The 13,314-nt window shown below is 48.6% G+C and overlaps 1 protein-coding gene across 7 annotated transcripts in view; it reads right to left on the bottom strand.

Annotated features, from left to right (window-relative positions):
* The window catches only part of MYT1 (myelin transcription factor 1), a 315,691-nt gene that overhangs the window by 109,814 nt on the left and 192,563 nt on the right, over positions 1 to 13,314 (bottom strand). For all 7 annotated transcript variants that reach the window (XM_060230617.1, XM_060230612.1, XM_060230611.1 and 4 more), the window contains 2 exons: positions 7,409 to 7,543; positions 1,193 to 1,283 (listed from right to left, as the gene is read on the bottom strand). In XM_060230617.1, coding sequence (XP_060086600.1) covers positions 1,193 to 1,283; positions 7,409 to 7,543 — 226 coding nt within the window. The remainder of the gene's footprint in view (positions 1 to 1,192; positions 1,284 to 7,408; positions 7,544 to 13,314) is intronic.

Below are 13,314 nucleotides of genomic sequence, written 5' to 3'. Positions count from 1 at the left end.
CTCCACTAGCACAAGTCCCCCAGTCTCCCGCTTCTGGCCTGTAGGGTTTATTTTTCTCATATGCTGGAACAAATAGGAGAAGAGCCAGTTTTTATAATCTATTAAGTGCCTTTTAAGGCCAAGGAATTTGCTTTGACCTGGAAGTGACATCATCACATCCAGGATGTCAGGGTGACACTCTGGTATTTGGGCAAAAACTCTATGGTGGAAGCCAAGTTTACCGTAGAGCAGGGGTGGCCAAGGGTAGCTCTCCGGATTTTTTTTGCCTACAACTCCCATCAGCCCCAGCCAGCATGGCCAATGGCTGGGGCTGATGGGAGATGTAGGCAAAAAAAAAACACCTGGAGAGCTACCGTTGGCCACCCCTGCCATAGAGTTTTTGATCAAATAACCGAGCATCAACTTGACATTTCAGACGTGATGATGTCACTTCTGGGTATCGTGGACAGTGATGCAGACATGTTACTGTTAGCCGGATGGGCCTCCCTGCTGCTCCAGGTAAAGCCACCCTGGGCCTGCAACACCGGTTGCCATGCTCCTCCGTGCTTTGTCCCTTGTGCCGGAACCTCACAGAGTCTAGGGCAGAGGTGGCCAAACTTGCTTAATGGAAGAGCCACGTGGAATAAATGTCAGATGTTTGAGAGCAACAAGACATAGACGTCAGATGTTTGAGAGCAGGAAGACAGGGAATAGGAGGGAGGGAGAGGTGCAAAGAAAGCAACTTCAACTTTAAATGGCTTGGCTTGGAGAAGTGATTTAAAGAGACAAATGCCTTCTCCAGTGGGGGCTTCAAGAGCCACACAATGTGTGTGAAAGAGTCACATGTGGCTCCTGAGCGTCAGTTTGGCCATCCTGGCCTAGGAGGAAGAGTGCCCACCCCCAACTAAACCAGAAATAATATCAATTTCATCTTGGGCTAGAGCTTCGGCCAGTCCTGAATCCAGTGGAACAGCTAGTGTAAAGACTCAAGAGTCCTTTGGTTCATACCCAAGAGCTTGTGGCTTTGACCACGGCCAAGCTTTAGACGTGGAGGTAATAAGTAATAATATAAAACTGGGCAACATTAAAGATGCCAGGTAATAACCGGAAAGCCCAAGAACTCAGTCAGTCCTCACGTCCTCAACAGATTTTTAAATCAATGCCCCCCAAAGCTGAGTCTTTGCAACGCATGAATAGGATGAAAAGCACATACCTTCGATGTGTATTGCGATTGCTGTTCACATGGCCCTGTCCGGTACATCCAGGTGTTGGGCATTTTAATACATTCTCGTGCATGGCCAAGACTTTAGAACAAGGAGAAGAATATGAAGGCAGATGGTGAGATTAGCAAAGAGTATACAAAAATCTTTGAACTTGCTTCAAAGAACCGTCATATGAAAATCGAAAATCGACAAGGTGGGGAAGTTAAGCCTGGGGGATTCATGCAAATTGGATGGGAGCCAGCCACCGGCCAGGCCTGGCTTCAATGAGTATTTCCCCCTGTGGAGAAACACCATTTTAGGCTAGGGTTATCTGTGAGTTGGCAGGAAGTAGGGTTGCCAAGTCCCCAGCTTTCCAGTTTCGCAATGATGTCACCTGGAAATGACGTCATAAAAATGGCAGCGGCCCCGTGCGGGGCCACTCTAGGCATTTCCGGGAAAACTCTATGGGTTTTTTTAAATGCTCTATTTATTTATTTATTTATTTATTTATTTCGATTTATATCCCGCCCTACCCCACCAAAGTGGGCTCAGGGTGGCTCACAACATAAAAATTCTAACAATAAAATTAAGAATTAAAATACATTAATAATTTACACAATAAAATAAGCGCAATTCATCAGTGTGCTATCCCACAGGCTTCCTTAAAATATTCAGATGCCAGTCAGTTGTATGCCATCCAGAAGAGGACTGTCTTACAGGCCCTGCGGATGTTCGGAAAAGGGGGCTTTTTCCTCACAGCAGGGCCCTCACCTCTTCCCTACCCATTTTGGGAGGGAAAACTCTATGGTACAATAGCCATTTGGAGGGAAATCTCTATGGTACAATAGGTAAGAGTTTTTACCTCCCAAATGGCTAGAGCGTCCGGGGGGGGGAAACCATAGAGTTTTCCTGGAAACGCCTAGAGCGGCCCCGCACGGGCGCCACCATTTTGATGATGTCCGGATTCCCCATCCGGACCAGGGGCTTGGCAGCCCTAGCAGGAAGAGGCTGCCAAACTCAAAGCTGGTCTCCCAGAAGGCTGCAGGAGGGTAGGCCAATTCCTGGGCGGGAACTGGGTTATGCATTGAAGATTTGGGGCGGGAATTCAGTTGAGTTGGTGTTGTTCAGTCAGTTCAGTTGAGTTGGGGAGTCTGTCTGTTCTGGAAGGTATGGTCAGGGCAAGTAGTATAACAGGGAGAGAAGGAGCGTTTTCCCCCTATTATGATTTGTTGCTTCTGTTCACTTTTTAGAAATGCCTGTAAATAGTGAATGTTGTAAATCCAAGTTATGTTTGTTTGGGGCAGGGCTCTTTTTCTAGCAGGAGCTCCTCTGCATATTAGGCCATGCCCCCCTGATGTAGCCAATCCTCCTAGAGCTTACAGGAGGCCCTGTACTTAGAGCCCTCTAAGCTCTTGGGGGATTGGCTACATCAGGAAGCTCCTGCTAGAAAAAGAGCAGAGGAAGCTCCTGCTAGAAAAAGAGCCCTGGTTTAGGGTGGAGTCCCTCTGTTCCACATAGTTTCCCCAACCACCTTAGACCACACTACGGTAAGAGGGGAGTCCAGGGAAGGGGGAAGGCATGCAGCTGGCAAGGGTGCCAGTCCTCCAGGGGTCTCCCAAAGAAGGACTTTGATCTCTATGATCACCAGGTGCTAGGTTGTCAGAGGACCGTAAGGCCAGACCTCAGAACTGGAAAGGGGGATTGAGTTCCTCTCATTCAGGAACCCCTAAATTGAGCAGGTGGTGGCAGTGTGCCCAAGTGGCAGGAAGATTTGCTCCCTCCAGGAGTTGGCAACCCAAAAGGGAGTTGATGGAACTGGGTCTGAAGGCTGAATCAAGCTGGTTCCATCACACCCTCAAAGGCCAAAGCAGCCCTACAAAGGGCCCTGTCCCCTCCACCTCCCTTTACTGACAGAAACCAGGGCTTCAGCTGGCAATACTGTTGTAGCTGCCTAGCAATGGCCACAGAGGGCATTTGTTTCTTAAAGCTACAGGTTCTGCTTTTATTATTTGGGTTTTTTTTTAAAAAAAAAATACTCATATCCTCCCCTCTTTTCTACAATCCTGGAACATTTCTCAGACTTGTAGAAAGATCTGTCCTGTCTGCTCATGGCTCTGATCTCCAGATCTGGACACATTAAGAAGTAGACATATTGATAGAATTTGATATTAAAAAAAATGAAAAGAATACAAGCCAAGAATCTCCCACTTCAAATACTGACATTGTCATCCTGAGCAGCCTTTCTAAGCCCATTGTAAGGAGGGGACTTTGAATGGTGTAATTCCTCTTAGCTTGGCACCATGTGACAAATTTCTGTACCCCTAACTAGTAAAGGGACAAAACTAACACATTGACTCCTTGTACTAAATCAGATTTCTATCTAGTTCACTAATATTTTCTAATCACACCAGCAGGAGCTATGATTCCAGGCTGGAAAAAAAGTAATCTTACTGAAACCCAGGGCTTTTTTTTTTTTTACAGAATGCACAGGAATGCAGTTTCAGCCAGCTTGGCTTCAGGGTGTGTGGCCAGGGCCGGCTCCCCTGCTAGGCAAACTAGGCGGTTGCCTAGGGTGCCGGCAGGGTGGGGGCGGCAAATACGGCCTCCCTCCTAGACAAACGTCTAATTTGCCTGCTCCCCAGTGTCCTCCCCACTCCATGTTGATTTTAATGCCGGATTGGGCTCTAGCGCCGCGTTCCCGGCTATCCAAAGGCGCCCCCTCCGCTGATCAGGTGATCCATTCGGTGGGTAGAACCACGCAGCTGTGCTCCCTGTCAGGACCAGCATCCTGGAATGGCAACCCCACTGCCGCTGACTTCTCCCCTCCCCGCATCCTGGATGGGAGAGGAGTCAGCAGCAGTGGGGCCACCCTTTCAGGACGCTGGTCCTGACAGACACGGAACACGGCCGCAGCGTGGTTTTTCCTGCCGATTGTATCACCTGATCAGTGGGAGAAGGGAGCCTTTGGATAGCTGGGAACATTCCGCTAGAGCCCGTTCTGGCACTGAAATCGACATGGGGTGGGGAAGGGAGGGGGGAGGAGGAGGCGCGACAGGGAGGGGGGAGCCAAGGGGGAGTGTGGAGCCATGAGGGGCTTTGTGGGGGGGCACCAGGCAGCGAGTCTGCCTAGGGCTCCATGGGGTGTCAGGCCGGTACTGGGTGTGGCCTTATATGCAAATGAGTTCCTGCTAGGCTTCTACAAAAAAAGCCCTGTGCGAAACAATGGTGATGTCAGGGGATGTAGCCTAATATGCCAATGAGTTCCTGCTGGGTTTTTCCTACCAAAAAAGCTCTGCTTTAACCCACTGACAAGAGAAAGCAGGATTTGAACTTGGGACCTTCGGCTTGGAAAGAGTGTTCTGCCCTTGAGCTCCAGACCTGTTTGGCACTTTTAGTGCCTGAAGCTTAGCAGCTTTGTGTCTGAGCATTATTTGGATGGAGAAATATGTAAACCTCTCAAAGCCCTTTGACGGAAGAGTGATATAGAAGCTAATTAAAAAGAATGCCTTTTCCTCCTTTGCTGTTTCATTGCTATACTCCTGCCTATCTCTTTCAGGTGCTTTTAAGTAATTGGAATTTGCTTTTATCCATAGTCTCTGATTTTATTTTATTTTTTTGAAAAAAAGAAGAAGATATTAATCTTCAGGATTGCTCTCTCCTGCAGTGATGACCTTATAAGCACAGGAAATAATTTGTTTTGACGTCCTTTGGAAATACACAGAACGCTATTTTAATTTTTTAAAAAATTCATGCATGCAAGAAAGTAACTGATGTTCCCTCGACTCAATTCCCCCCCTCCAGGTCTGTAACCTTTGAAATGACCGATAAGGTAGTTTTTCTTCCCTGATTATCATAAAGCAGAAAGAGGGTTTTCTTGTGTTGTAATTATAAAAAGGAACCGTTCTATTTAAAGTGGCAAAAACAACAAATATTGATCCACTGGGAGGGAAGTCTGTGAAATTTTTAATGTCATTTTATACGTAATATTCTGTTTTAAGTGTCCATAAAAGGAGGCCGCTGATAGGTCTTACCCCTCTGGGGGTTTGTCACATCCCTCCCTCCCGCCTTTGTCTTTGACTCTTAAGATGAACGTCTCTGAGTCTCTTTTCAACTAGATAATTCGTATTAGAAAAAAAAAAGTAATTTCACGGGAATCATTAAGTGACGAATTCATTGCTGGCAAGGTTGAACAATTGGCAAGTTAATCGAGAAGTAATTTCTTTTGTGCTTTCTGCAAATAAAAATGAACAAAGAACCAGCCCAAGTTGATCAAAAAAAGACTCTCGGAGGAACATCTAACAAAAGTTTTCTGAAGTCCCGCTGATTGGAATGCGAGACGGTAAGGGCCAAACAAGATGTTAAAGTTTTCTTTTTAAGAAACGTAGAAGCGTAGGGCTGGAAAGGACCTCAAGGACCATCTAATCCAACCCACTGAACAGTGGAGGGAATTCACAGCGACCTGAGTTATGCATGCTTCCCCACGTTTCTTGGAGGAAAGGGGGTGGGGATAAAAGCATATTAGGCGGGTAGATTAGGCAGATAGAGCTGGCTTTCGAGCAAAAGCGCTTCTAGCCGTTCTTGAGATCTAGTGAACTGGAGGTGCCAGAGACTGAACCTGACAAGGGTGACCCCTGAAACCTCCTTTATGACCTGCTTCCTCCCCTGTTGTCCAACCACTTTGTCCCTTACTCCTGTTGCTTCCATTGCCATATGGTACCCAGGCCTGGCACTAGGGGTTTTGCCAATCCACGCAGAACCCTGCACCCCCGTGCCTGCCCCCCTAGGATTCTAATCTAAAAGTGACGTCATTGCGATGGCACGCTTTGCTGAGCCAGCCAGCTCCCTTTGAAGGGGCGACCATACCTTGCGAAGCATATTGGAAGCGGCAGCGATAAAATGAAGTCAATATTTGAAAAAAGCTTGTAGAAGCGAGAGTGCGAAACGCGGGATTTGAGTACTACCGTGTCGTGTTATACAATTTATGTGTCTTGCTGTACAGAAGAAGAGTTCACTTGGAATGATATTTTTCACTGAAATTTCTGATTGGAAGCATCGTTCTTCATATGAGACTTTACCACTTGAATTTCTACCTTCCTCCAGCGATTGAAAGATTGTGGACATAGAGTTGTCTTTGAGTGACTTTGGGGTGAGGGTATATGTTCTTTATCTGTATGAGCCCCAAAAGAAGGTGCCCCTATCCTTCATGATTTACAATGGAGGGAAGGCATTTAAAAGGTGTGCAGTCCCTTTAAAATGTGATGGCCAAAACTCCCTTCGGAGTTCAATTCTGCTTGCCACACCCTTGCTTTTGGCTCCACCCCCAAAGTCTCCTGGCTCCACCCCCAAAGTCCCCAGATATTTCTTGAGTCGGATTGGCAACCCTACCTCTCGCCCCGTTCTCTTCCCTGCTTCAGAAGGAGTTGGCTGGGCAGCGGCCGCCCGCGTGCTTCTTCCTTCGTTCCGAATCGGAACGAAGGAAGAAGCACATGGCCGCTGCCCAGCCAGCTCCCTCGGCACAAGTGACGACGAGGAGGGGGCACCTGCCCCTGTGGTGGGCTGCTGCTCCAGGCAGCTGCCTACCTCGCCGACTCCTATGCACCGGCCCTGGTTGTACCCAAAGCAGTGAACCTTGCACCTTCCCTGTCTACCTGCCTCAGATTTGGGAGAACCCCAGGGCTTATTTTGTAGCAGGAACTCCTTTGCATATTAGGTCACTCCCCCTGATGCAGCCAATCCTCCGAGAGCTTACAGGGCTCTGAGTACAGGGCCTACTGTAAGCTCCAGGAGGAATGGCTACATCAGGGGGTGTGGCCTGATATGCAAAGGAAGCGGACGGCTGACCCAAGGCCATTCAGCAGCTGCAAGAGTCTGCTTGCACGACAGGCCGGACTAGAAATTAACAAAAATAAATAAAATAAATAAATAACGTGGAGGAGTGGGGAACCAAACCTGGTTCTCCCAGATAAGGGTCTGTGCACTTAACCACGACACCAAACTGGCTCTCATACCAAACTGAAGGTATCTGACAAAGGGAGGTTTGATTCTCAAAAACCTATGCCCCTAAACCTTTGTTGGTCTGGATTTGAATCTAGCAAAAAAAAAAAAAACACAAAAAAACCTGTACTGTGTAGTTTGGCCTCAAACCATCCATTTACACAGGGGACAGTAGCCAGAGTGGCATTTGTAGGACCAGTTGTGTTGCACGAGCAGCTCGGCAGGGCACTCACTCTCCGGAGGGATCCTGTCTTTGTGCGGGCAGCCAGACAGACTACGGTGGTGAGGATAGAGCCCCGTGACATGACCTGTGCCATCACAGCCGGGAGTTGGGCATTTGATCTCACGCTTCTCGGGTCTTGAAGGATCTGCAGAATAGATAAAGAACAAGGAGGCGGGAAACACATGATGAAAACGTTGCACAGAAAAACTCCTGGAGAAACATCACCCTTCTTTGCGCTTCCTTGAGAATTCCTGCTAACTGTGTAATCCCTGGGTTGTGGCACAATTTGCATTGTTTGTACTGACATATAAAGCCTTGCGTGGGCTGGGACCGGAATACCTGAGGGACCGTCTCTTCCCATATGAGCCCCGGAGGTCGTTACTTTCGGCCACTCAACATCTTCTGACCATCCTTGGCCCAAAGGACGTTCGCCTTGCCTTGACCAGGGCTAGGGTTTTTTCGGCCCTGGCCCCGACCTGGTGGAATCAGCTCCCTATGGAGGTTCAGGCCCTCGCGGATTTGTTACCATTTCGGAGGGCCTGTTTGTACATGCACAACGGTAGTTCCAGGCAGTATCACCATCTCTCGTTAGCTTGTTGGTTTTTTTTTTTCTCATTCTGATCCTGTTTCCCCTTTCCTCTCCCCATGAGTTGGGGCGTTTTCGCACTGACCTTAATTGGCAGCGACGTCCCTCTTCACCGTGCAGAATCTGCGCGGATTTCGCACCAATTGCTGCGGAGCACCCGGAAGAGCCGCAAAGTCCCGCGGCTTTTGCGGCGCAAATGGAAACTGGTTTTTGGCGGTTTCCATTTGCGCCGCAAAAGCCGCGGGACTTTGCGGCTCTTCCGGGTGCTCCGCAGCAATTGGTGCGAAATCTGCGCAGATCCTGCGCGGTGAAGAGGGACGTCGCTGCCGATTAAGGTCAGTGCGAAAACGCCCTTGGTTTGTTGTAATTTTTCAACACTTTTGTGCAGAATTGTGCAATTTCTGTTTCATGTGGACAGTGTTTGCACTTATTGTTCCACCACGTTCTCCAGGCAATGTGCAGATAAGCATATGGAGCAGAGGTCCATCGGTGGCTATTAGCCACAGCTTATTGTTGGAACTCTCTGGGGCAGTGATGCTCTGTATTCTGGTGCTTGGGGGGGGCAGTGGGAGGGCTTCTAGCCCCACTGGTTGACCTCTTGATGGCACTTGGTTGTTGTTTTTTTTGGCCACTCTGTGACACAGAGTGTTGGACTGGATGGGTCATTGGCCTGATCCAACAGGGCTTCTCTTATGTTCTTATGTGACACAGAGTGTTGGACTGGATGGGCCACTGGCCTGATCCAGCAGGGCTTCTCTTATGTTCTTATGTGACACAGAGTGTTGGACTGGATGGGCCACTGGCCTGATCCAGCAGGGCTTCTCTTATGTTCTTATGTGACACAGAGTGTTGGACTGGATGGGCCACTGGCCTGATCCAACAGGGCTTCTCTTATGTTCTTATGTGACACAGAGTGTTGGACTGGATGGGCCACTGGCCTGATCCAGCAGGGCTTCTCTTATGTTCTTATGTGACACAGAGTGTTGGACTGGATGGACCACTGGCCTGATCCAACAGGGATTCTCTTATGTTCTTATGTGACACAGAGTGTTGGACTGGATGGGCCATTGGCCTGATCCAACATGGCTTCTCTTCTTATGTGTTTTGGTATGTACTGAGAGCATGGAACTGCTTGCTACAGCCAGGCAATTTTTTAAATTTTGGAAATTGGTGCATTTCTGTTTGTATCAATATGCAGTGTTCCTGGTATCATGATATAATAGTGTTAATCAGATACAACGGGGGAAATGGTACGGAGGTGTCATTCTACAGATGTCAGTAAACAGAGAAAGAAGGTTAATGAGCATTATACAAAAGAATCCCACCTGTGTGAACCAGAATATCCAGAGAGTAAATGATTTCACAGGTGCATCAGCACTGTAAATTTGCATAGTCCTAATGCCAGAATACCCTGACCTGGATGGTCCAGGCTAGTCCAATGTCACCAGATCTTGGAAACCACGAGTGAATGGGAGACCACCAAGGAAGTCCAGGGTTGCTATGCAGAGGCTGGTAACGACAAACTGTCTCTGTTCACCTGCCCTGGATGATTCAGGATGGCTTGATCTCATCAGATCTTGGAACCAAGTTTGTCCCTGCTTAGTACTTGGATGGAAGACCACCAAGGAAGTACAGGGTTGCTACGCAGAGGTTGACAATGACAAACCACCTCTGTTCACCTGCTCTGCTCCGGATGGTTCAAGCTAGCTTGATCTCATCAGATCTTGGAACTAGGGTTGTCCCTGGTTAGTACCTCAGTGGGAGACTCTGTTCACCTGACCTGCCCTGGTTGATTCAGGCTAGCTTCATCTCATCAGATCTTGGAACCAAGGTTGTCCCTGCTTAGTATTTGGATGGAAGACCACCAAGGAAGTCCAGGGTTGACAATGACAAATTACCTCTGTTCACCTGACCTGCCCTGGATGGTTCAAGCTAGCTTGATCTCATCAGATCTTGGAACTAGTCCCTGGTTAGTACTTGAATGAAGGAAATACTTCTTCACCCAAAGGATCATTAACACATGGAATTCACTGCCTCAGGAGGTGGCGGCGGCTACAAGCATAGCCAACTTCAAGAGGGGATTGGATAAGCATATGGAGCAAAGGTCCATCAGTGGCTATTAGCCACAGTGTATTGTTGGAACTCTCTGTCTGGGGCAGTGATGCTCTGTATTCGTGGTGCTTTGGGGGCACAGTGGGAGGGCTTCTAGTGTCCTGGCCCCATTGGTGGACCTCCTGATGGCACTTGGTTTTTTTGGCCACTGTGTAACACAGAGTGTTGGACTGGATGGGCCATTGGCCTGATTCAACATGGCTTATGTTCTTAATGGAAGACTACCAAGGAAATCCAGATCTTGGAAGTTAAGTCTCTGGTTAGGACTTGTATGGAACACCAGCCAGAACCCCAGGGTTGCTATGTAGAGGCAGGCAATGGCAAGCCACCTCTGAATGTGTGTTACCTAAAGAACCCCTAGGAGGTCACCATACATCAACTGTGACTTGACATCACTTTTCACCACCAGTGGCAGAACAGAACCACATGGTTACAGAGAATGGTCCCAGTGTGGAAGATCCTCCAGTGGGGTTTCGTGGCAGGGGAACTGAGCCACCACTGAGAAAACGATGTAGGGGAGCTTATAGTTTGGCTGCAAAGCTTTGGGATGACTTTTGGCCAGTTGCTTAGGCTCTCTTGGCTCATCTCACCTCAAAGTTGGTGTGATGATAAAGCGGTGGAGGGGAGAATGCTGTTTGTTCCTCTGAAACCCTTGGAAGGTAACCAAGGAATAATAAATCAATAAGTAAGCAAACAATCCCCATGGATATAAGTGGGTTCTTGATAAAAGCAAGAACGAACTCTATAAGCTAAAAGGACTCAACTGAGGCTACCATACTTTGCTCACATCATAAGAAGACAAGAGCTGCTAGAAACGATAAAAATGCTAGGAAAAGTGGAAGACGGCAGGGAAAGAAGAAGAACTCTGCTGGATCAGACCAGTGGTCCATCTAGTCCAGCATCTTGTCTTGCACAGTGGCCAATCAGTTCCTCTGGAAGGCCAACAACAAGGCAGAGAGGCTGAGGCCTTCATAAGAACATCAGAAGAGCCCTGCTGGACCAGACCAGTGGTCCATCTAGTCCAGCATCTTGCCTTGCACAGTGGCCAACCAGTTCCTCTGGAGGGCCACCAACAAGGCAGAGAGGGCAAGGCCTTCATAAGAACATCAGAAGAGCCCTGCCGGATCAGACCAGTGAGGGTCCATCTACTGCAGCGTCCAGTCTCACACAGTGGCCAACCAGTTCCTCTGGAGGGCCAACAACAGGGCATGGAGGCTGTGGCCTTCATAAGAACATCAGAAGAGCCCTGCTGGATCAGACCAGTGGTCCATCTAGTCCAGCATCTTGCCTTGCACAGTGGCCAACCAGTTCCTCTGGAGGCCCACCAACACGGCAGAGAGGGCAAGGCCTTCATAAGAACATCAGAAGAGCCCTGCCGGATCAGACCAGTGAGGGTCTATCTAGTCCAGCCTCCTGTCTCACACAGTGGCCAACTAGTTCCTCTGGAAGGGCAACAACAGAGCAGGGAAGCCGAGGCCTTCATAAGAACATCAGAAGAGCCCTGCTGGATGAGACCATCTAGTCCAGCTGTTCCAGCATCCTGTCTGACACAGTGGCCAACCAGTTCCTCTGGAGGGCCAGCAACAGGACATGAAGGCCGAGGTCTTCCTCTGATGTTGCCTCCTGGTTCTGGGATTCAGGGGATTAGTACCTCTGAATGCGGAGGTTCCCCTCAGTCACCATGGCTAGTAGCCATCGACAGACTTATTCTCCATGAATCTTTTAAAGCTGTTTATTCCTGTGGCCATCACTACATCTTCTGGATTGACTTAGTAAAGGAAGCCACGACCCTCCATGTGCAAGACCTGAGCAAGGCTGTGAACGATAGGATATTTTGGAGGACATTAATTCATTGGGTCACTACAAGTTGGAAGTGACTTGATGGCACTTAACACACACACAGGCCTTTTTTTGTAGCAGGAACTCCTTTGCATATTAGGTTACCCCCCACACCCCGATGTAGCCAGTCCTCCAAGAGCTTACAGTAGGCCCTGTAAGAAGAGTTCCATAAGCAGTTGAAGGATTGGCTACATCGGGGTGGGTGGGTGTAGCCTAATATGTAAAAGAGTTCCTGCTACAAAATAAGCCCTGCACACACGGATATAAGAGCACCAAATTTCCATGGAAGATCAGACCATGCTTAAGTATGGCACTCTTCAGTGAATAACAATGAACATCTGGATCACTATGGGAAGCGAAGCATGGCGGATGCAGCCATCCTCAGTTAGGGTTGCCAAGTCCCCAGCTTCGTGATGACGGCACAAAGACCATAGAGTTTTCCCACTCAAATGGCTAGAGCATCCGGGGAAACCATAGAGTTTCCCCGGAAACGCCTAGAGTGGGCCCAAAATTTTAATGATGTCATTTCCGGGTGACATCATTGCACCAGCAATGTAGGGGGATGTTGGGAACCTCCCGAGCATGGGATTCCCCGGGGGGCTTGACAGCCCTATCCCCAGTTGTTATGAAACCCGAACATTGGCTAATCTGCCTCTGGATATAGAGGCTCCACTTTTTAGCTGTAATGGTTTATAGCCATTCTGGGAGATCGAGCTTCCATTACTGGATCTAATCCTTTCTTACGGCCGTGATAATTAATGCTAATGCCCCGCTCATGCATGTGTGCAAGCGGCCATTTTGTGGCTATGAATTCTATCGGCTCATTAGCTTGGCAAGAAACAATGCTTCCCTTTGTTTGTCTATTGCCGGACTATTTTCCTGTAATGGTCCCACTGGAAGTTAGAGAAACAGAGAAACAACAACAAGTCTCTCTGTTCACTCCCTTCACAGTATTCGAGTACTGGTCGAAGGGGAAATTGAGACAGGGGTTTCAAACATGCGGCCCAGAGGCCAAATCAGGCCCTCAGAGGACTCTTATCAACCCCCAAGCAACTAGCTGTCATCGGCTTTCTTCTCCCTCTCTCTTGCTTCCTTCTGCATCACAGTTTGCTTTGCCTGGCTTGCTCAATTGCACTGGAGCTACAGCCTCTATTTTCTCAACTTGCTGAAGCTCCTCCCTTGGGGAGGAAGAGTGGGAGGGAGAGCTTGCTTTGCCAGGCTCAGTTGCACAGCAGAGCTACTGAGCCATGCATCTCTTCCTTCTATTGGCAGAGGCTCCTCCCCCTCCGGTCCCCTGGGGAAGGAAGGAAAGAGCCAGAGCTTCCTTTGCCCAGTTGCCTGGATCCCATGGGAGAGATACAAAGAAAACACCTTTAAGA

This window comes from Heteronotia binoei, chromosome 2 (genome assembly GCF_032191835.1).
Source record: "Heteronotia binoei isolate CCM8104 ecotype False Entrance Well chromosome 2, APGP_CSIRO_Hbin_v1, whole genome shotgun sequence".
Taxonomy (NCBI): Eukaryota; Metazoa; Chordata; class Lepidosauria; order Squamata; family Gekkonidae; genus Heteronotia; species Heteronotia binoei.
The sequence above is the reverse complement of the archived record's forward strand: the minus strand, read 5'-3'. Positions and strand labels throughout refer to the sequence as shown.